We start from the raw sequence: 24,829 nt of genomic DNA on the forward strand, positions 1-24,829 counted from the left end.
CTTAACTTACAGTTAAGTTTGTAATTTTTTGCATTAAAAAAAAGAGACAATTGTTTAGGAACGGATTCCAAGCTGAAAACATAAGTTTATTGAATGTCTGAGAGATATTTGTATTCAAATACAGTTAAAAAACCACATCATCCACCAATACACCCCAAACAGTTTACAACGTGGAAGTCTCCAGTATTCATATAACAGCTTACAAAAAAGAAAATACAGCACCTAAATGTGAATGTTATGGTCCACTTGCATGATGCACAATTAGATTATCACTTCATGAAGAGTTGTAGGTCAAGTCAGAAAAATAAATTACTAAAGTACAGTTTTATGAAAAGCTGGATTTCTATGTCAAATTCCCTATTATTTAAAAGACCTGCTCAGGCAAAAAAATACTGTTTCTAGTATGCAAATTATCTAATCTATGCCCATCAGCTGTGTTGTTGAACATAAAATGCTATGGAAATTCCCTTGAGAATTACATAAGCAGCTGTACAGTATTTTTTAGAAGTCTGTTTTCCTCAAACTACATGTAGTTTTCCTAGTAAATGTAAGTAAACTACCATTTAACTACTACTGGTTTTAATGGAATTGTCAACAAATATAGCAGTGTCAAATAGTACTGAAAGCAAAGAATGCATTCAAATTTCTGGCATCTTTTGCTTGCAATGAGATTTTTTGGTATTAGTTATATAACAGGAAAGGAGACTATAATGTTCTGAGAGAGAGTTGTAGACCAGCAGTTGAGTAGTTTCTGTTTAAAATTCCTATGGAGAACAGAAACTGATAATACCACACTTCTATTAAGAGCAGCTAAAATAGAATCTTTGTATTCATTCTTTTACCTACTTAGACACTCTAAAGAGATTGAAATTAGCTGTAGATATAAAAGTATGCAAGTACCAAAACTGAGAAATAGCTCAAATTCATCATTTTCAATAACAGCATTCTACCTTGGAAAGCTGAAATTTCGTTAGAAATACAAATAAAAACTTAATAATTCTGCTATGGATTTCTGGAAAACAGCGTCTGCTTTTACTAATTTAATCTATTAAATATGGCCTACTTTTACATCAATGAAAAGGTGTCAGACATCACTCTGAGCAAAATCTGAAGCATTCTGAGCTTTCAAAAGTGGTGACGTTATTTTTACTTATTCCAGGCCTTAACTGATGAAGAGTACCACTAAATTTAAAAAAAATGAAATAATTTGCAGTTTACAGTTAATTACACCTATTTGTTACCTAACACTTCCCTTTAAAAATGGATTCTTTCATATTCTCAATGAAAATTTAAAGAGCTCTTTCTTGCCTATCAGGCAAATCACTGCTTGTGCAAATTTAAATACAGTACATTGACCTAATGTAACAGTGGACAGATAGCAAAAGAAGTGTTCAACAAAGCTGTTGCACACTGACTTCTTCAGTGTGCAGAGTATGTCTACAATAAAGTGCTTCTCTTAACAAGTTATATTAATAATAGTATATATAGATGTTTACCTAGTTTTAAAGCTTTAATTCCTTAGTAACTGGTTTGGTCTCCCTGTACACCCCCAATCCAGCAAGGCACATTCAAAACACAAACAAAGCACTGACTGTGAAGGATTAAACTACAATTTAAAGAATTAAGTGGTAGTAAACTACTGACTAGGTTTGTAAACAGTACCATCCCATTGCATCTCAATATTCATGCATTATCGAAGTGAGTTTCTATGGGAGCAGCTGCTGAACTCCAGATTTAACAATGAAGGCAGCTTTCTTAATAAAACACTATTGTGCCTTAGTGTTTTGGTGTGGAATCCCACCTTTTTCATCACTTGAACAAAATAAAGTCACATTTGATGCATTTAAACCTGTAGCCTTAATTTACAGTTAACACAACTGATTAGTGGCTGGCTTAGATCTATTTCGTTTGGGAGGTTTGTTAAATGTACGTGACATTTGCCTCTTCTGTTGAAGTTGTGCTCAGTACTCTTAAGAAAAGATTTTGGTTATGTTGAAACATAGCTGGCCTGTTTTTTGGAGGCCATAACTTTGGCCTGATAAAAACTGACTTGATAGGAGTAATTAGCTTCTGTAAAACTAAAATAGCATGTAGGATCAAATTCAGTAATTACTCTTTCCAGGTTCTTTTAAGACCAACTTTCAGAATTTTCTTTAAAAACAACATTACGAACAAAGTCCATCACTGCAAGTGATCTCTTACATAAAATATTGAAATGGGACATGCTTCCACAGATGTTTCACAGAAATTAAGTCATTCCACCAACATCAGACAGAGTTAACAAAACGGTCCAAGTGCTCTCACAAGGTACACATAGCTAAACATTGCCTTCATACCACAGAAGATGATGCTCTATGAGCAAGAGGCATTCCACTGCTCTTCAGAAAATCATATTGAGTTCATTTTGTCTTTTTCAGCTCTTGCAGCAGAGCAAACAACACTGGAAGTATCAACACCAGAACTCCAAGTTTTCCTCATCTGACATTCCAGTTTACCGTTTTATCACCACCTGCTCGTATGCTCCAGATCCTGCTCTGAAAGTTTGAAAAAAGTTAGTTCAGTGTTAATTTAAATGGAAGCTAAATAGCAAGTATCACATATCAGCAAGTGCATTGTTTAAACAACCCAACCAACAGCCCTCCCAAAAAAACCAACCAAACAGCAAATACCAAACCAGTTAAATGTGAAGGGTAGAAAATATTTGTCATTATTACCATGCCATGGAGTCACCTACTAAAAGAGATTTTGTTGTACTACAGTCAAAATGAACAAAGAGTAATGTTACTGAACAAGAAGTTACTGTTGGACTTCACTAGAATTTCTTAAACATCACATTTAGGGTACTCATCCCCACAGCTGTATCATATGCAACTAATACTCTTTATATACATTTATATATAAAAGATCAATGTGTCTAAAAAACCCAGAAAGTGATTGTCATCTTACATTAAGATACAAGAAAAATGTCTTCAGTCTTTTGTTCTCTCAGAATTGTAAACAAAAGTCTCTCACCTCCCACCTGACAGCCCATAGTGCGTGGTTTTCCCCAGCAAATTGCAGTGCTGTGTAAAAAATTAACGGGGCAAGCTCTGCCTTAGTACACTATTATGTCTGGACTCTTCTGGCAGCTGCATTAGGACAGATCTCTGTGTGCTACAGGAGTGTGTTCTGTACCCTTTCATGTGATCCTAGACAGGTATTGGTGTGCTCAGTTTGCAGATGAGCTAATTACTTTAACCGTTAGTATTACATGCATGTATAAAATGCAATTATTTTATGCCTTTCAATATATTATCAACTGCCTTTATACCTAAGTCCATAGGAATTGCTGAAATACTGAGGCTCTTCTGATTTCTTCAGCTATAAACATTGAGTTACATTGGACTGCAGAAACACAGATTTAGAACATATTCTTGCCTGGTTTTCATGGTTTCTCATCTGAAGATTAACACATTCAGGTCAAGCCACATATTAGGGTATTTGAAGATAGTTTAGAGAAGAAAAAAAAGGTCTCTGGTTCTAAACAATAAGGTAACCTGAAGCAGATTATCAAAAGAGTTTAGGGCTGCAAATAGTTGAAAGATGAACAAGCCATTGAAACAAGTAGTGTAACAAATAGAAACAGGATTTGTGAGAAAAACTAAACTGAAGAAAATGAGGCTTGTTATCAGGAAGACATAACAGTTTGATACTGTAAAGGCAGATGTGTAAAACACTTAAAATTTTCTTCCCACTCCAGAGTAACGTAATAAGGCTGTAGAGCTCCCATTTGAAACCTTTGTTTGTTTCCTGTGTCCATACTAAAACATTGCTCGTATCTGAAAACCTTGGAACTGAGACTCTTCAGAAACTCTGAAAGTTTTAATTCTTATGGCTGACACATCAGTTCTGTTTTGGAACTAATCTATGTGTCCTATTTTAAAAACTGACAATCTAGCTCTTTTGGTGCTTTTAAATGATACAGAATAGAAAGATACAAAGGTCAAGAATGTAGATACAGAATAATTGCTGTAGAATATGCATTTTTATTTTGTACTGCCTATGGATTAGTTGTTCAGGCTACGTACCTGTTAGGTAGATGGTGGCTTCCAAAAGAAGTGCTTCCACCAGGGCCCACAAATAATCTTAAACCTTCTTCTAAAAGGCAAATGATTAAAATATGTTAGCTTTCTTTAATGTTGTCCTAGCTAAATCTAAGTAATTTTAAATCTACCCGTTTTGCAGCTGGCACTTTCAGATGCAAATACTTTAGGTAATGAAGAACCAACTCCTACATGGTGTATGTTGGAGGAAGTACTTTCGTCACAGATTTGCACCTGCTCTCTTGGGCTTAAAGTAATCATCTGGGAAAGCTCCCTGAATCATGTAAGGGTATTTTCAATTTCTGGTAGATAAGATAAAGTAGAAAATGTAGCACAGTCCTTATGAATACAAACAACAGGGACTGTGAAGGGAGTGGGTTTTCCTAAGGCCTGTAATGTACATAAATTTTCCATAAGCTTCCTTATTATCTCCATACCTTCTGCACTCGAGTCTAAACTGAAGTCTTGACTCTGGAGTATTTTTTCAACTATATCATCAGCATCAACTCTGGTAGCATCAACCCTCTTCAGCTGTGACTCCACAGAGTCTTGCTTTACAGGATGTCTGCAAAAATAAATATATTTAGGCTCTTAGACATGATAAAGTAATTTACTTGTGCTAGATAAGGCTTTCAGATTAAGTGTACCTGCATTGTTTTTCTGGTGGTGCATCTTCAGTAGATGTATCAATATCAGCTTCAGTTACTTTTGGCTCAGTCTCTTCACATGGCTCTAGAATACTTCCAGTTCCTGTTGAGGTACTTCCCACTGAGGTACTCCCCACTGAGGTGTTTCTCCTGTGGCAGAGTTCAGATAGACTGGATGATCTAGAATGACATGTACTATATCCTGTTGGGAAAATGCAGGAGAGATGGGTTAGGTATGTTCTTGACAGGCCAGGTCCATCCTGAAAGCAGAATTTGTGTTTTGTCTTCATATAAAGGGACTTACAAAAGCCCTATGAATGTATGTACATACATCAACTAGAAACTGACTTCAGATTTTGTATAATAGCACCTGCCATTTTCTTTTTGTTCTGAGTAATTTCTGTTTATATCAGAACAATTAGAATGACAAATATCATCCCCTTTAGCTTTTAGAGCTAAGTCTCCATTTTTTTACTCATGGAGGAGGTAAAAATCTCATTCAGATATGTTAATTGAAGGGAACAAAGGCAAAAATCTGTCTTGCATCTGAACAGATAATCCAGTGAATCCAGTAAATTTTAAGAGAGAAAACATGTTACTGTTGCCACACCTGAAACTTCTAGGAAAAAGTTTTCAACGCAAACCCTTTTCAAAACATAAATTTATTTTCCACTGTCTAAGCCTATGAAAGAAAATGAATCCCTGACAATTTATAGCAAAATTGTGAACAGTTACCTGACAGCTTTGATTGCTGACTTGCATAGCTTGATGTTCTGGAATGTCCACATGCACCAAGTTCATCTGGGACTGAGGCACTCTTTGATGAGACATCTGCAACATGGACAAGTCACACAGTGTTCCTAAAGCCAACTTTATTGCTACTTTGCCAGTAATCTTGATTAGATTCAAAAATCACATTTCCCAGAGGGATTAGAGATTTGACTCTTGATTTTCTACAAACCTTTTGAAGATTCAAGTGTTGCAAAAATACCATGCATGTTAATTAATATACATTCTTTAAAAAATAAAAAATGTAATTGTATCTGAGCAAAACAGAGAGTACTATTGGGTTAGATAGATTTGTATGAAATGTACTTGTAGATTTGTCTAGAGTCAATATTAAAGAGATTATTATTCTTTTTCCAGTATCATAGTAGAATGTTGGGCCAGATGTTTTCTGTCTGAAAAGCTAATCTGCTTAAAAACTTCAGCTGCATTTGAAGCAGAAACTCACAAGCCATGTAAGAAGGTTCCTTTGCAGGCCAACTGTCAGCATCCTTTTCAGATTTTAAGTCTTTTGAACATCTTGAAACTATGAGACCAGTTTCAAAAGCATTGAAAAATTAAGAGCATTATTCTATACCTGCTATACCCAGATGTGCTACGTTTAAGTTTTCTCCACCTTTCCTGTCTTCATGCAAAGACTCTGATTCTCCAGCAATTGCTATAGATGTTGCTGTGGAAGGAGGCCTATAAGAAAAAGGTGGTTAAGATTTGCTGTACTTTTGTTGTAATCCCTCCAAAATGATCAGTGCATCGTTTTCCTTTCAAATAATGCTGACATCATTCATATTATGCATCGAGTTAACAGACCTACAGTTCTTTTCTGGAAACATGCTGCCTAGTCCTCTATTAAGGAAAATGAAAAAAAAAAAGAAGTTTTTGCTATTGAGCTTAAGGACATTTTACAGAATCAATCTGCTCAGCCGTCAGGCTTCTGGGGATCCTGGGAAAGGCTCTTCCTTTTCTGATGATTGGTGGAGTGATATGTCTTTAATTTGAAGTTGTTCCTTATTTTTTTAAGTGTATGAATCACAGGACAGTTTACACACTAAGAATGTATGTAATTCAGTACTTGAAGGAATACAGGAAAAGGTGGTAAGTATAAAAAAAAAAAAACCCAACGTGCACAACAGTTGGCCAAGTTGGCTTCTGTGCTGTGACACAATCCTGCCTTTGTTTCTTCCCTGTCGTAGAGTAGGAAATTATTCTGGGCTGATAACCCTCCCAACTAATAAAGGAGCCTATGGCACCATCTCCATGTATTGCATTCTAAATGTTACCTTCTACAAAATCAAAAGGCATCATGTATGACATAGTTTAAATTTTGGTTCAATATTAAAAGTTTTTAATAAAGCTCATTGAATTAATACCAAGACCCAAAGAGAGATCTTATTAAATTAATAAACATCTTAGTTTGTGTTTTGCTAGTGCAAAACAAACTAATTAGAAAATGACAAAGTACAAGCAATCTCTTGCAAGCAAATACAACCAAAATACATTTCAAGATGTTACCTACAGGACTTTTTAATGCTTTGTTATTTTCTGTGTTGGGAACAAACTGATGTTCTGCATACAAATGGGTATTTGTTGACATTTTTAGATTTGACATAGTCAATAAATTAGTCACTGTCTTCATGTAGAGTAACACAGCCTCTCTTATGTTTGAAAGTAAAGAGAGAAAGAAAAAAGCACTTCTAGAAATACAGTGCCTTTGTGAACTTATCTGCATAACATGTATTTGAAAGCAAGAATTGAATGATTTCAGGGATGTCATCCCAGATCAAACACCAAGCCTTCTAGGCTTCTTCATAAAATATGTAGTTGATGCCAGATGGTGAAACTGTTTTATTTTTCCTTCTACAAAGGACATCTGGATTAGATAAATTGTTTGTTCTGTTTGTGTTGAAAGTTTGTGTTCCAGGAAATGGTTATATCACCAGTTTGGAAGAAAATGCCAAGTCTGAATAATTTGAGTAAGAGATTTTTTCCTAGGAATCCAGAAAACTATTCAGGTACTAATTTCAACTCCTTCAGTACTAGGCAGTAAAAAATTAATACATGCTTTGTTAGTATCCAAGACTAATGATTAGTTGCCTTTGAAGAATTGTTTATCAGTTCCAGTGATGTATTTGTTAGTAGGTCTGATTCTAAAGTAAATCTACTAAAGTTGTTCTGAAGTAAAAGAAGTTCTAAGTAACTTGGGATACAGAAAGGTTTTGCCAAATCAGATAAATTCAGATAATACCCTCTTGCTATTTATTCAGTAAGCACGGGATGAGATTCTACAGTTGTTCAGTGTTCTATTCTTCTCATTAAAGGTTAGCAGAAGAGAAAAGAAAGGACATTTAGTGGTGCAAGGGAACTGAAGAGTGCTGTGGAGAATCACCTAAGCTAGACTGGTCAAAACCGGACAAAACCACAGCACAACTATTACACTTCCTTAACTACAGATGAAGGACAATGAGGCCAAAGGATCCTCAATGATCCTTTGTGAATTCTCAGTGAATTCTCAGTGAATTCTCCTAGCCACCTGCCCCTCAGATGTTACCTATTGCATCTTTTACTAAGCTGCATAATGTCTTTGCTAAGTAAATATCTGTAAGTGCTTTCTCTTGTACTAAGTCATATTATGCTTTTGTTGGGGTTTTTTTGCAAATGAATATTTCAAAGTCATCTGAGACTTGTGAATAAAAGGTATAGCAGTACATTTGCCAGACACAAGTATTAGTCAGATCACCCTGTACCAAGTATATTTATATAAGGTTGCTGCAGGAACAGTTTCCCTGAAGTGGTTTATTTTTTTACATTACAGATGTACAGGTGAGTATTCTGTGCTTGATACTAAGTACCTAACAGCAAGAACTATGACACTTCTACTGGCAGTTTTATCATGTTAGTCATTATTCAGCTACCATTCCATTTTTTGTGGCTTTTTTTTCAATACTGTTGCGAGATTGGAGAGATGTAAAAACATAAATTAGAAGTGTAATTCTCAACATGGAATGTACGATCAAAAAACCACCCCAGATTTTTTACAAACGTACGTTTTAAAGCATGGGTCTCCAGACATCAGCTGCATGTTGATCAAAACCTACACATTAAAAAAACAAAATCCACCATCAGAAAAAAAGATTGTTTGTGACACATACGTGGTCATGTAAATAAGTTATATTTGCCACAAATGTTATAATTAATGAAAATAAAATGCCATAATCACACATGCAAATAAACACACAGGCAAAAAACTACATTGTCACTCTTAGATATACAAACAACACAAAATGCCATTTGAAGTATCATAGTTACACATACAAGATTCTGAAAAAGACTCATATCAAGGAGAATCTTAGAATTATTAATAATTAAGATGACTTCAAGGGAAAAACAAAGCCAAGAAACCTCAAACCTGAATGACCAAACAGAACATTGTTTAGACCAGTGGGTGCTGAAGTATGTTCTTTGCTGAGCGTGTTCAGTACAGGTTGTGCTAACATCAGAGACAGCAAAAGCACACAGGGTAAATAAGCCATAGGACACAGTGCATTGAAGGCTTGTTAGGCAGGCCAAAGCCATCCATTACAAGTGTTTTGGACAGCCTGTGACTGTCAGATCAGAAAGTCCATGCACAGACTGTATGCTGAACAATGTGGAAAATTAATCCCAGTGTTCCAGTAGGAAAAAAAAATTAAAAGTACTTGAAACAATCTCAACATAATTATTTTTAGGTTTATGGGGCTTATTCAGTTTTTTTAACTCCCTGGACTAAGGGAAGAGGATGTCAGAGTGGGTGTCTTGCAAGAATTCTCCCCAACTGTTACAGTGATTATTATCAAATAGAAAACAGGAAATCACAGGAGTCACAGAGGTATTGAAGGTGGCTTGTACATATATAAGCCAACTAATAGATACGCTCTCAGAAAGATGCACAGAAGGTTGCCTTCTTGAAGATACCATACATTAATTTGTTCATTTTTCAGCTCCCCTTTGACTAGGAACACCTTTTAAAAGCTTTTCTTTTACAGCTATCCAACTCAATTTTAAAGATAGGGCAAATGATATTTTTGACTGCATGGATTTTAATGATTGTCTCTAAACAACATTTTTGATTTTACTTCAAATAGCTTTCCTTCCAGACAGAGGTTCAGCAAATAAGTTTTAAATTTCATTAAGTGCTTAATAATAGCACTTGTTCTCTGCTTTATTACTTTAAGTATGATAAAGGAAAGAAATTACTTTCAGAATGGAGTTGTCTTGTCTTGTATTTTTGGTGTCATAACCTTCCAGTAAACAGCGACGAGTGGTATTTCCTGATCCAGCAAATTCTGCGAGATTTAGATCTGCAAATCCCAGCTGTTAAAGAGAACATGACAATTAGTAGTAAGCATTTGGCTAAATGAAGGTTCTTGCTAATTACACATTGAGTACCACTTAATAGCAGTTTCTTTCAAATATGTATAAGAGAATGACCATTTAAGGGAGTGGACCGAGGCAAAAAAGCAGAAAACAAACTCAGAGTGTAAAATTCAGCATAGTTATATTTTCAGTTAAAAATTTAAGGTGCCAAGAGAGTAAAAGAATGAGGAGAGTTTTCTTTATTTTTTAATGTAAATGTTTACTTTTACTAACCCTTTCCGTATACCAGCCCGAAAGAAAAAAAGTTTTGGTGGTATAACATTGTTACATACTTATTAAACACACTGATTGAAAGTTCCAACAGCACTGTGTCACTATAATGTACATTATGAAGTCATGGGTATTAAGCACTATTCTGGAGTTACTTTAAAAGGGCATAAAATGGCAAGAAAGAAAAGCTTATCTGTAGGCAAAATTAGCTACATCTCAATTTACCTTTGCATATGCCTTTCCTCCTTTTAATTCCTAGGAAAAAAAAAAGGAAAAAAGACACACCATTAAGCCATTAAATATACTGACTCAGGATTTTTCTTTGTTGTTTTTTTTTTAGAAAAGCAGGTATTAATCTTTTAAAGTATCTCCCCACACATTTGCTAGACTATGCTGTTGTCATTTAGACCTTAATATTCATAATGCCATTGGAGCAGGCCAGCAAGGCACTGTTGTCTTGGAGAGAGGAATGGCAAATGCCCGATGCCAGCTGGCATTGGGCTCTTACAAGGTCTGGCCTCAAAGGTAGGACCTACTGCATGCAAAATTCTGGTACTTAGCACAGTTCAAGTCTTCTAAGCTTACTGCTGCTTGCTGGAAGTGTCAATCAAGAGCTAACTTTATAAACAATAAAGAGAAATTCCTTTTCTGCCCTGCTGGAAAAAGGGTTTTCTTCAATAAAAATATAAAACCCCCATGAATTAGTCAAAATAAAGTAATTAATAAGATTACTACAAAATTTTGACTAAAGGAATACCTGATGTGATTGCAGATAAAATTTGCTTTATGAAGTTTATCAGACATTCAAAAATTAAAACAAAACAAAGGAAGAATGAGCAAGGGAAGAGGAGAAGAGGGGTGAAAAAAGCCTGCTTACCTTCCGTACAGACACCCTGCAAGTGCAAGTATCCAGAATCCCTGTTGTGGCACTGGCACTGATCTTACACATAAAGAAGAACTTTTTCTTCCAGCGGACACAGTTTGCCTGTACTACTTCCCTGCAAGTAGAGAGCATATGCTGAGTGTTCGTTGCACATACACTCAGAACCACACACTGCAATAAGACAGCTCAAGAACAAACACTGGTGCCCCTCTTTGTAGAATGGCCACTTCATGCAAATTGTGGTGCAAGGCGTGAATAATAACAATAATCCCCTATTCTGCTTTTAACAGTGTAGCATGACTAATAACTGTTTCAAACCTTTAAGACAATATTAGACCTCCAGAAGAGTTCAACAGCCATGTGTTTTTTCAAATGAATGAGAGTGTAATTTCTGCAGTTTGCCTCAGGAGAGTGAAGTCTTCCTGAACATCAGCTCCCAGGCAATGTCTCCCAGATTGCTGAGCTTTGCAATGCGCTCAAGATAGCATCTTTGACAAGTAGTTTTTCAGTTCAGAGAAAAGGAGAGTCATACAAGCAGAACTACATAAATTTGAGGCCTGGAAGAGTAGAAAGGAGATGATGTGCAATAACCAGACACAAAGTAATGCACTTGGAACAAATGAGAATTGCAGCTACATACTGTGAGCTTGCCATTTGAGAGCAAAATAAGCTGACACATCTGAAGGGATCTGTTTCTCAGGAGGATAACAATCTGACAGTATGATGCCGTGAGAAAAAGGCAGGATGAAGGATGCTTTCAGTTATGAATGTCATTTTATAAGGCTCAGACAGAACACATTCTGTTTGGGTAATTCTGACCAAGAACAGACTCCAAAATGAAAAGGCAGAGGGAGGACGACTAGAAAACCCCTGTACCTTAAAAGAAAAAACAAAACCTGGTAATTTCTTCTATCAGTCTAACCACTGAAGTACCGTATATATTTCTCCTTTTCCTCTTCCATTTTCCTAATACATAAATTCCTATGTTTTATACTAACTTCTGACAGTAGCTTATTGAAGAAGCAGTTTGAAGGCTTTAGCAGATAGAATCCTGTGGTTCTACAGAAGCTGGAGCCAGAATTCATGACGTATATAGAAAAATGAAGAATTGCAGGGTGCTCACAAAAGCTCCCTTTGCTGTGCTGGTGAGCTCCAGGGCTCACTGGCACTGTGACTTCCTAAGGTGGGAATAAATCAGCCAGCCTAAAATGAGTCAGTGTAATGACCACAACAGACTACCAGATTCTGATGATACAACACTGAGTCACGTTCAAGCATGTGACCTGGAAGGAACATGCTCTGTAAATACCACAATCTACTCTTTATCTGGGATGTTTTACATTGCAAACTTTCCTGTATTGTGGGAAAAAAAAAAAAAGAATCCCATCCTGGTTTCATGTGAGTTGTTTAAATGCACAAAAGAACCAGAATTCAAAAAAGGCAAATTACAAATAGTTACATCTGTATTGAAACAGGCTCAGACAAGAAGACATCATGTAAAATTCACCCTTAAAAGGGATAATAACTGCTAACATTTGTGACACATATAAAACAGTGCCACTAAATTGAAAGAGTTCACTTGTCATCCATAAAGGTCAGAAAATCCTTTCTCATTACATCTGTTTGTTACACAAGTAGGACAGCAGTCATCATCATCCTTCCCACCCTTTCCTTGTCACCCAGGACACCACTGGCTCTACCAATAAAAGCATCACTTCTGCTGCTAGTCATCATTTCACTAAGTTCGTGGAGTCCTTTTGCTTCTGTAACATGTAAACATCATTAGAAATAATGATATTTTTTCCACTGAAAAAATGTTTCTGTAAACTCATAAAGTCAAAGTGATGTGCCAAAATCTTTGTACTACTCAGTATAATGGTTCAAGTTGTTTCTGCTTCTCAGAACAGCCTTCTGTCTCTACAGCAAAGTCAAAGCAGCTGCACATTCTACAGTTACAGTGTTCCAGACCACTCACATTGCAGCAAAAGATAATGCATGAACATTAAACGCATTTTTGCTTGTAAATGCAAGATAAACATAAGTAACATCTGCTTTAAGGATTTTGAATTAATTTCAACATACCAATACTACTATATGGGTATAATGGTTCAAGTAAGGAAGGTAGCACAAAACCACTCTGCTTTCAATAGACTCAGTCCACTCATATCACAGACCAGGATTTAGAAACAAGAAGTAGAAGTGGCAGTAAAACGGCTTCAGTTGTGGATTCTGATGGTCTAATTTTTCTAAAAATAAAACGAAAACCAGGAATTCTGCTTCCTTCTCATAAGGATGTCAGAAAAAAGTATCATTAGTTTCTTTCACTGGCATATAAATCACAAGATATTTGAAAATTTTGTACACAATTTAAAAAAACCAAAACAATCAAGAAAAAAGAACCAAAAGAAACTCACCAAAACCCAGCCAACTGCCCCTGTTCCCACTAAACAGTTGTTCTAATTCCACTGTATAAAAAAATTGATGTACTTTAATTCGGGAAATTCTTTAGTAAAGAGGAGTACCATCTAGTTATTCCTATTGTCCTGAAAAAAGGTCAAATAATCAGAACATTTAACTTCAACAGTAACTTCTAAATTTATAAGATTCTTAGTTAAGTGCCAGGCCTTTAGAAAATAAACAGCTGTATTGATTGGCTGCTATGGAAATGAACCCAGATAACTTCTGGCAGCTATTGCTGTGCTGCAGCACGCTGGGGAGAGCTTTCCGTTCTGAGTCAGTTTCCTACGAACCTCCCCGTCACTTCACCACATGCAAAGTAAAACCAGTTGTTTTCTTAATCAAAATGTATCTTAGTTACCAAGATGCACTGGAATACATAGTAGGCTGTAGTGCTTTGGTGTAATTGAATAAATGCTGTCAGTAGTATGTAACCAAAAATAAATTCAATAAACAGATACTGTAGGATAAAATGACTCCAAAGTATAGTGTTTTACCATCTCTGTTTTTTCTTTAGAGGGACAATTTCACATTGACTCAATTTCAAATGCAAGATTTAAGCTGTAATCAAGTCCTTATTTGTAGATGTTTTGTATACTGTACACAATTGCCACTTAAAATGTTGAATTAAAGTATTGGATTTTTCTTCTGGCACACAACAGAGAAAAAAGTAAACTCAAATAATAGACAATAAATCCTAATCCAGTCACCTCCTCATCCTAAAGTGTTAACAAATGATGGACTTTTTTTAAGGTGTTTATGTTCATCAGATTGTTTGTTCATTTCCTTGTTCATTGTTTGTTCATTTCACATGGATAAAATCTATGAATAATGGCTTGTTACAGAAAATAGCTACAAATGCAAAAATAAATCACTTTTAAGGACCTTCAGTGTCATGGGGAAAATCCCTTCTTGCTAAATGGAAAAGCTTTAGCATGAGAGGCTCTGAAACAAAGAGGCCAAAACTCCTTGTGGACATTTACCAAAAGACTGTGTTCCATTAATCCATTAATAGAAAATTTACTTAAGTTTTTATCTGAGTTATTCTAAACAGCCTATTAGGGTCTTTAGCCATATGGGGATGATTATGTTAAACTGCTTGTGTTTGTAGTGCAATTATTTTAGATTTATTGGTCACCAAAGAAATAATAAATTGGCATAATTTGTGTGAAGATGCCATTCAGGCTTTATATCAGACTATGTTCACATGAAAATACTTCCAGAACTACTTTTGGATTCAACTGGGTCACTACACTTTATGTCAAAAAAAAAGTGGTGTTTGCTAATGCATCTTACAGCGTGTGAACAGAGCATGAGTTATCTACTCACTGTAAATACTGTGAAAAACCAGCTTTTTCACTACATGAGGTAAATGAGAATATTATTATTATCTTTTAAAGCCGGTAATTCGATGAGAGAGACACCTAAGTTTTGCTTGTTTATTTTAGAAGATCTCTCATGTTGATAAGATGGCCTGAGAGACGTGAGGCCGCTGCAGCTGCGCTGCTCAGACGGGAGCAGCAGCGAGGCTGAGGAGGTGTTCCCGGCCAGCGCCGCTCCCGGCGCTCCCAGCCCGCCCGCGGGTCACTCACAGCCGGCCTCCGACAGCCTTCGCCACCGCTGGGCTGAGCGGCGCAGAGGTGTGCTAGACAGAGACCTGTGTATGGCTCCCAGGCTATCCCACCTGCTCCCAGTCCAGCTCCATCCCCGAGTGCATCTGCTCCAGGTGCTGGCACCACAGCACAGGGTTCTCTGACTGCTGGTCCCCCCCCAGTGGCTGGCGTTTGCTGTGACCCATCTGGATCTCCAGGTGCTGGCAGCCAAGTGCTCTGGCCCACAGTCTGGGCAGCTGCTGGCACAATGGACACACAGGGCCAGTGACCCACAGTCCCACTCCCGTGGCATAAGCGTGCTCACTCTGGCCTCTCCTGCTGCTGGCAGCCCTGTGACACTCTTGACTCCAGTTGCTGGCACTCAGACATCCCCCACCCCACAATGCACACTGAAAAGAGAGCCCTTCCCCAGGAAAGAGTCGTAATGTTCTTCAACAGGAAGATACAGCAGACATTACTAATTAGAAACAGATTAGACAAATGCACCAACCAGCAAACTATCTACATCCAACTGGCCCTTTATCCCCCTCAGCTCCCCATTTTTCCCCACATGTGTTCCTCCTCAAACTCATCCCTTCCTCCACCTTTAGTTCCTCCCCAGACTGTCCCATGATAAGCCTTTTCCCTTGTATCCCATGATGGGTCTCATAGGCAGCAACCCCCCTCAGTCCAAAACATGCCTGAGTTTTATTTCAACATGATGGGTTTCCTGCCTGGACAATGGGGCTAAGGATCTCCTGGGACAGCCCTGGGAGGGGTCCAGAGAGGGTGTCCCCTTGTCTAAGCCCATAATTTCAGTTCCCCACCTGCCTGTGTGTTCCTGGACTTGTGTAGATGGGCTTTGATGGGCTGATGGTTCCTGTGACAGGACTGGGAATAGCTGGAGCTGAATATTATTTTAGGCCCTCCACCCTCCCCTGCCTTTGCTGACTGCACTCATTTGTGGGTGTGCAAATGGACTTCCACCACCTAAAGCTTCCTTTGATCGATCCCCTCTGAATAAAGTTAATACAGGTAGCTCTGTCCTTCTGATAAAAATACAGTATTTAGTAGCCTGGAGTAACTTTTAGTGTACAAAATAGTCTTCTAAAATGGGAGCAATATCCCATTCATATAGATATTTTATGTATATACTTTTTATATATGTAACATCTTTCTTCTGCAGAAATCTGGAACACCCAACAAAGGCCAGTGTCACCTTACAGACAGGAATTAAGGCATTAACCTACAATCTAACAGTGTAGCCATACTATCAGTGGCTTCAGATTCAGGTACTGGAAGATTCAACTTTTCCTAGGCTATCTTTAGTATTAGGAAGGTATTGTTGGATATACAGTTCTCATTTATACTATACATTAACACAGAAGGCTTTGGCATGCAAGAGTTGAATAACTTCTTGCACTCCTCCTACCCAAAATCTACTTGTATGTAAAATTCATGCAGTGTCATAGTTGAGGGAAATACAGGTACCCATGCATCAGGGTCCTGAAACAGTACTAAGCTACATTTTAAATTGTTATCCAATAACCAAAATGTTACATTTAGGCTTCATATAGAAAAGTGCATCACTTGGAGAGCTCAGAACATGAGCTCCAAAATATATGCTGTAGCAATAAGCTTATGCAAAGCTTTAATGTATTTCTCCTTTCAGGAATAAATTCAGTTTACTTTTCCTTTAATATTCTGCTTTCCCCATGCCTGAGGCATATAAGATGATGTATTTTCTCCAACAAAAACATTTTTCCCTAAGCATTGCTACAAAACCGAACAAAACAAGTAATTTACAAACAGAGCTTCAATGGTTCACAAATTTCAGGACTAAGCAAACAGCTGCCTCTGCAAGAAGAGCTCCACTTGTTTACATGCACAGCTCCCCAGTTAATTTGCTGTTAGTACGTGCAAAATTCAAGCAGAATAATAATTTTCTATTCCACATATTTTCACTCATAATAAAACAGGCTACACTTTTAACTAGCAGCATTTCATGCCAACAACTTCTTATAAAATATGTATAAATTGATTGTGGATGAAGAACTGCTGGTTACAGGCAAATGCAGAGACCTAGAAGGGAATTAGCACTGTGAAGGGTAAACTGCATTAGAAGACTGTAGTCAGCAAGTCAGAGGAAATGGAACATTTGAGACTGTATCTGCAGCAGCATGCTTGGTTTTGGGGCCTTCTTGGCAGAAGACTGATGAGCAGAAGCAAATCCAGGGGTGCGCGATGAGGGTCTGGAGTCAGGGATGAATTCTTTTCGGATGCAGGAGAATTTGGAAACATGGGATTTTTACAATCTGATGATGAGGTGAAGGAAGATCTAATTGCCATCTACAGCCATATCTACCAAGTCAGAAGATGGAGCCAGACATTACTTAGTGAGGATCAGAGAAAGGAAAAGAAGCAAAACCAAGGTAAATTCCAGTAAAATAAGGGAAAGAATGTTCACAATAAAAGTGGTGAACAGCAGGGCAGGTTGTCTACAAGAACTGGCATTTCCATTATTGCAGATTTTCTAAAGCTGACAGGACAAAGCTCTGAGCTTCCTGATCCAACTGAAATTAGTCTTGCTTTCAGCAGGCAGCTGGACTGTGTGATCTCTGGTATTCTTCTTCACCCTAAATTACCCCATTAACAGAAATAGTCCTTAAAATATGAAGGCAATCAGGTGCTATGGTACTTGCAAATGGCAGGTTTGTGGCAGAAAAATACTGTACTCCATGTACTGTGCTGAGGTCAGGGGAAAAAAACAAACCAGCACCAGCTCTTTTAAACCCAAGTGCCAGTTCTGCATAAGGCAGGCACTTTAAGCATGAAAGCTTTTTCTACTGTCTCTCCCTCTTTAACAGATGTCTGTCATGTATCTCTTCTCAAACTTCTTTTTGAGACACCTTAGCTGTTGATACATCTCTTATCAGTTCTTACAATTACAGTCAGGGAAGTCTCCCAAGACTGAGCCCTTTTTATATCTGCAATAACCAGCTACACCCCATGCAAAGAGCAGACTGTACAACATTTAATTTTCCTCTGCTGTATCCCAAAGATGAACCCCTTCAAAACTCATATTATATTCTCTATTCCTCCAATTAATTCTTTGGTTTTTTTCTCAACTATATTTTTAAATCAATTCACTAAACACATTTTACTGTAACTATTAATGAAAGGAGAAGTACAAAGAAACTACATCTTGAAAAGTTGTACTTTGTGTAGAGAACTACTCCTTCTTACCTTTTCCTCCCTACAGAGGACAGTGTCTGAAAGCTGCTTAACCAACTATCTCTTCACAACTGAGGAAACATTAAGGGGGCATTCAAGAATTTGAAAAAAGTAGCTACATAATTGCAAGGTAGGATTTTTATCCCACTGCCAATATTCCTCACAGTACTTGAAAACTTATTTTGTTTCAAGTTACCCAGCTTTAAATCCAGTTACAGCCGAAAAAGCTATTAGAAGTAGCATTATCCAGCTCTGAAGACTGTTGGCAGGATTCATACATCATGCAGGAAGATTAGAGTGATAGGGACAGTGATTCCATGTGGCAGGTATGTTTTTCTAACAAGTACTGTAATTTAAAAACACAGAGTTAGTTAAGCTGTGTTCCTATCAGGAGAGTTTCTCTCTTTCAAATGTAATAGCAGCAAACAGAAAAAGAATGGTAAAAAGACAACTTGAAGAATCCAGTGAGGCAGAAAACCTACTTGCTGGTGTCACAAAAAAAAATAGATGTAGTTTTAGACAGTTGAGAAGAAGGTGGCCATGCATCACGAGAAGTAAGAAGTACTTATCTGGCAGATAAGAAGTCAATTTCTACAGAAAACAATTACATGCTCTAACCTGTTAGGAACTGGAATATATTCATGCATGATCTCCTAAGACTTCCCCTCACGACTCAAGAGGGTACATAAAAAAAAAACCCACTACATTACTGAAATCTATTGGAAAATAAAATTATTTGATGAAAAGCTTATAGCTTTTGGAAACCTTGAATCTCTGTCTGCCACATACAGCAATCATAATCAGCTTATTTTAGAATGTTGTTGTATAAAAGAAAGAAGATAGAAACATCAACAGTCTAAATTGTCAGAAATCAGACCAGAAAGGAAGGGGAATATGACCAAGCTGAAGGCTGCAGTCAGAAGAAGACACCAAGCAAGTCCTTTTCTTGAGTGGGGTGCAGCTGGAAACCAAGCTAAAAATGGAACTAGCAGGCTTACAGCTCCTGTAGCCTCAGTCGATAAAGTAGAGCATTGAAAGTACACCCTCAAGAAATCAGATCCTTATTCCCAAAATTTCTTGGATTTCCTCATATTCCATCTCTTCACTTACTGCTAATTGAGCAACAGCTCAGCCTATGAGCCTCAATTATCTGCTCTAGGGACCTATTAATTTTTGATTCAGCCTGTTAAAATGAGGGCAGTTGCAGAAAGCCTATACTTGCTATATAAATATATCTACATTAGAATGACTACAAATAAATATGCTTAGAATTTAGTCAAGTCTGTACCTTAAAATAGTATTTTTTCTGTTCAAACTATTCATAGGTATAATTTCTGCCCTGAAATAATCTTATGTCCTTTCATGGTGCATTTGCCATTATGTGCACACTATTTTATGACCAGGCAGTCTAGAGATACACAGCATCCTGGAATCTACAAATGTGTCATGTATTAATGTATCCAGTTTCAAAGAGAGATCTAATGTCATTGGCCCAGGGAAAGGTAGAAAGATGCTTTGCCACACAGGAAACCAGGTTTAAGCTAGGAAAGGTTCCTAAATGAAACTAGCAGAACTTTGCTAGCATAACTTTGCATCTATCCACAGTCTACTGGCTGAAAATCCAGCCTTTATTCTAACATCTAAAACACAATGGTAAAGATCCAGGAGTCATGCTAGAAAGCAAGTTCAAAAAGGGGAGGGCAGGAATTACACTGTATGGCTGATTGTCAGTTTGCTGAAACAACTAAACTGAGCCTTCTCCTCTCCAATGCCCTCCAAGGTTTTCCCTGGTTTAGAGTTAAAACTTATAACATATTCATTCTTGCCAGAATTTCAAGGTCCTGCTCTTGCAGAACCTCTCAAACATTTTTACCAGTTTAAACACTGCTACCACTTGGCTGGTCAATGTCCTTGGATAAAATTTTTATTTGGCACTACCAGATTACTTTAAAAGTCAATATTCTTGTCCAGTAATTAAACATTTAGTATCATAATCCAGAATTTTCTTTTCCCACAGTAAGGATTCACAGATGTTCATAGGGATGTTTCAAACAGAAGTTTTCTAATTGGAGATCTAAAAAAGTATATGCAAGCCAAAATGCAAAGTGATGTGGTTTCTATTTACACACCAGCCAGATCACGGTGTACTGCACTATACATGCTACTTTCACCTGCTCACAGAATTTCTGTACACTTCAGGCACACATCTGTGGGAGCCAGAAAAATAACTGGACTGTGACAAGTGTCCAGTAGCATGGCCCATGTCTCCATAATGTATTTCTTAGGTATCTCTTTCTCAGCAAAGATCTGAGAAGTGAAAACAACCCCTATTCTTCAGTAGCTTGAACTTTTCTCAGTCTTCTTTTCATCTCACTTCAGTGATCAGAGGGATGATGAAGGTACCACACTACTTGCAGGATCAGGACTTTAATCAGTCATACAGCATGATCCATAGAGGGCTGACAAGACAATCACTTGAAACTGTTTTCATGACAACTTGCTACATACACATGGGCCCCTATTCCAAGCCATGCTGCCCTGGGTTTTCATGACATTCTTCTCTGTGAATAGGCTTTGGAAATAAAATAAAATAATGTTAGGGTGGATTATAGACTATTGACTGGATTTTTTTTTTTTACTTTCTAAGGCAAAAGGCAGCAGGGTATTGGTCTGTATGGGCACCAACTTGAGAACTTCATAACTTCTCCCAAAATAATTATAGTTTACTAGACCTCAGTGAGTAACAAAAATAAAGCCACTAGGAAAACAGAGTCAGTTTCTTCCTGTATTACAAAATTTTTGGAATAAGTTTGTCTATGACTTTCTGAAACAATAGAATTCTTTGAATATATTTTATAAAGCTAAAAAGATCACTTCTCTAGGGATGTAACTGCCAGCTCACAGTGAAATAGAAGATTATGGCCATCAGAAAGTTTGCAACTGATAAGTTTTGAAATACTACCGCTGTGGTGTAAAGTTAATTTCCTCCTTATTTATTCAGCCCTCTGCTGAATCACCACTCTGAAAACTCATCTGTTAATTCTTAAGCTAAGAGCAAAGGCACTCCCTAAACTGGCACCAAAGGATCACTGCAGAAGAATTCTTTACCTCCCTACCAGCATACCCAAGCACTTCTCAGTCCAGCAGGAATGAGTTACACTCACAGAGACCTTGACATGCCAGCATATGTTCCAGCTGTTAGTTTTTAAGCCATAACCCCAGAAAAAGAAAATGGAAGAATTTCTAAGCTTCAGCTCCATTACATTAGTTTCCCTACACACATTTTACTCTAATGAGCCATTCAGAAAGATATGAATGTAGGCTTTCAAGCATTTAATTATAGCATCATAAATAGGCAAGGCAAAAAAGACTAAGATCACCATAACGTGTCAAAACCATCTGCTCAGCTGAAAGCAAGTCCTTGGAAATAGACATCCTGTCCAGAAGATGTATGTCAGCCTGTGGAAATGACTTCAAGGCAATAAGGGCTGGACTAGGACAGTAATGGCACATTAGTGCCTGAATCATGATTGCTATCATCATCTATTACTTATGAAGTCGCTCACAAGAAAAACGTTGAGGAAAGACACAAAATGAGATCAGAGAACTGATGAGTTGAACAACTTCCAACCATACAGAAGAAAAATTTGTCTTCAATTATACATGCTAGTATAATGGAATGGTTAAATAAAGATGTTGTAGGCCAAAGTTCCATTTCTATTCCTGTTCCTTGATTAATTTAATTTACAGAATCAAAAGCAGATAATTTAGAAAGCTCTGTAACAACAGTATTTTAATAAGAAAATAACTGAGCATTTATGGATTTGTTACTGTCTTTTCCCATAATTCTATGATACATTTTCCAGTAAATCTTTTTTGTAATAATATTAAAATAAAATAATAACTGATACAACAAGAACAAGTGCAATGGGAGGGGAATCTCCTTCTCCCCAGACCTGAAGCCACAGCACGCACCCTTCCTATTGACAAGATTCTGCCTCTGCCAGGTACTTGGAAAAAAATTAATACACTGACCCTCTATTTACCCATTGCTACCCATGGATTGGGGAGCCACTGCCACAACAGATGACTGCTCCATTGCCGAGGCACAACTGAAGGAAAAGAAAGAGGAAAAAAAGACATCTGCCTTGCAATTGCACTGCAGAACTGAGCATGAACAAAGTCAGTAATACATGACCTGAGCACTTAGAGGAAAAACTGAGAACTTAGCTCTCCATGTAAATATTTACGGAACGAAACACAGCAAGCCAGTGTTCAATAATAAAACAATGAGGTCGAATAACTCACAGGGGACAGCTCAAACTACAGGCTTGGGGACAAGAAATTCTCCCCTCCTGTTACCCATCCGCTCAGCAGCTCCAGCATTATGGCACAAGAGACCCGTTTCTCTGGGACAATCCTTATCACTCAGGGATTCCTCTCCTCTGTTACTCCGTGTTTAGGAACCTCAGTATTTACTTCACAATGTTACGACTCCAGGCAGCGAGCAGCCACGCGGACGAGGAGTTCCAAGTGCTACCACATGTGTTCTCTCGCCGTTGATGCTGGCAAAGCAGGCAGGACGAGAAAACGGCCAGCGTGCCCGGTGCCACGCCGCGCCACAGGAGCTTCCCCTTCGGCGAGGGGAGCGGCGAGCAGCGCGGCCGCAGCCGCCAGGAGCCCCAGGGCAGCCACCCCTCCTTTCCCCGGGCCCCTGCCCACCAGCGCGAACCGGCTGAGCCCCGGGCTCGCCGTGGGAGCCAAGGAGCGGGCGGAGGGGCTGCGGAGGCGGCCGTGCTTCCCCTGCTCTCGGGGGGACGCGGGCTCGAGCGGAGCCCGTCGGACGGGGGCGGCCGCGGCCCGCCCGGGGCTGCCTGCGTGGGGCGGGCAGCCCGGCAGAGCCCGGCCGGCGAGTCCCGGAGGCACCTACCGGGAGGACTCCCCGCTGAAGCTGCCCCCGTCCAGCAGCCGCACCTTGCAGAAGAGGATGCCGTTGACGAAGGGCACGGAGGAAAGCTCGTCCAGTTCCAGCTCCACGCGGAACTTGAACTTCTTCTTCTTCATCATGATGAAGGCCATGGGCTAGGGGCTTCCCGGAGGCCGCCCCCACGGCAGCTCCGCTCCGGCCACCCTGCTCCGCTCCGCTCCCATGCCCGGGGCGAGGCCGGGCCGGGCCGGAGCGGCGGGCGCTGCCAGCTCAGCCCCTGCCGGCCGCGGCGCTCCCGGCCAGCGCTTACATGGCAGCCGGCGCCTCCCTTTCAAACCCGCCCGCCTCCGCTCCGCCCGCTGCCGGCAGCGGCGGCCGGAGCCATTGGCGAGCGCCGCCGTCAAGGGCTCCAACGTCGGCGTGCGGTTTCCCGAAGAAGTTGGCCCGGGCTGGGCGGCTCTTGAACAAGGCTGTTCAATAACGGGAGCTCGGCGTGCCGCTCCCCACGCCCCGCACGGTGCCCGCACGGAGCAGTGACGTGGCCGCAGCCCCGGCCGAGCGGGGCTTGTGCAGCCTGGCCCCGCGGCTCCCCCCTCCCAGGGACCCCGCCGGGGAAACCTCCTGCGCTGCTCACAGCTCGTCATTTAGACAGCAGCAACACAGCGAAGCATCGTTTGGGCGTCGACATTTCAACTCTGAATTTAGTTTCCTTCTGCTGTAATTTAAACCCTACAGGGGCTGTGTACAGCCGTTCAACCTGTAATATACAACCAGCGCCGCTTCTACTACAAGCAACAGATGCTCACGGTCTTGTAGAGAAGGAGAGTGTACACATCTGCGTTTACATTTAAGAACAGCCTTGTGGCATAGGTGATTACGGCAACACACAGGCGACTCTCTTGTTTAATGTATAGTTCAACACCAGCTAATGCTCTCTAGGGAACAGCTTTGCCTTAAAAAACCATTCCAGGAGATTTAAACATAAAGCAAGCTCTAAGCAGCCTCCATCAGCAGATCAGTTTCCTCTTTACAGCGTTGCGTAAGGAATACACAGCATGTCTTCCCACAGCCAAGCACTTAATCACATGGTAAGAAAAAGAACTTGTAAGACAATGTATGCAGTGTGATCTGCCCCTGTAATCTTCTTGCAGCTTGTGGAAGTAGTTCTGCCCCTCATTCAGTATAAATACATAGAAATATATTTTTCACATAATACATCCCTGATGAATACAGGTAGCACAAATAACATGCAGCTAAGTATATCAGAATGTCCCCAGCTGTCCTGTAGCATAATCCTAGTTAAAAACAAACAAACAAACAAAAACCAAACAGACAAACAAACAAACAAAAACCATAAACAAACATAAAAATTGAGTGTCTGGGAAAGAAATGCTCCTATTTTTTTTCCTGTCTTAAAACATACATAAAATGAATTTATATACAGTTTTTTAGTAAAAAATAAACTTCAAAGGTAGTTCTGATGCCCTTGTCCATTTTGCATTCCTAACAAAGAATTCCCTACAAAACTCCTAAATGTCAAGAAATAACTGGCTCTGAAAGAAGTCTTTTTATTGGAGTAAAATTAATAGATATCTTAGAGA

General features: G+C 39.0%; 1 protein-coding gene across 1 annotated transcript; it reads right to left on the minus strand.

Annotated features, from left to right (window-relative positions):
* Positions 1–65: 65 nt before the first annotated feature.
* On the minus strand, positions 66–23,480 carry EEIG2 (EEIG family member 2). The gene is made up of 11 exons (XM_053984898.1): positions 23,232–23,480; positions 11,013–11,133; positions 10,361–10,390; positions 9,746–9,862; positions 8,557–8,603; positions 6,093–6,199; positions 5,465–5,560; positions 4,730–4,931; positions 4,520–4,647; positions 4,068–4,137; positions 66–2,534 (listed from the first exon to the last, which is right to left on the minus strand). The coding sequence occupies exons 1-11, from the start codon at positions 23,378–23,380 to the stop codon at positions 2,492–2,494; spliced, it is 1,110 nt and encodes a 369-aa protein (XP_053840873.1). The 5' UTR covers positions 23,381–23,480; the 3' UTR covers positions 66–2,491.
* Between the last annotated feature and the right edge of the window lie 1,349 nt (positions 23,481–24,829).

Source organism: Vidua macroura, chromosome 9 (assembly GCF_024509145.1).
Source record: "Vidua macroura isolate BioBank_ID:100142 chromosome 9, ASM2450914v1, whole genome shotgun sequence".
Classification (NCBI taxonomy): Eukaryota; Metazoa; Chordata; class Aves; order Passeriformes; family Viduidae; genus Vidua; species Vidua macroura.

Bases quoted from the DNA above. Each gene is read 5' to 3' on its own strand.
- EEIG2 (XM_053984898.1), bottom strand. From the start codon at position 23,380: ATGGCCTTCATCATGATGAAGAAGAAGAAGTTCAAGTTCCGCGTGGAG. The intron at 11,134-23,231 runs GTAGGTGCCTCC...CTCTACTTGCAG, and splicing joins TTCAGCGGGGAGTCCTCCCG to GGAAGTAGTACAGGCAAACT. The intron at 6,200-8,556 runs GTACGTTTGTAA...TTTTTCTTATAG, and splicing joins GGAGACCCATGCTTTAAAAC to GCCTCCTTCCACAGCAACAT.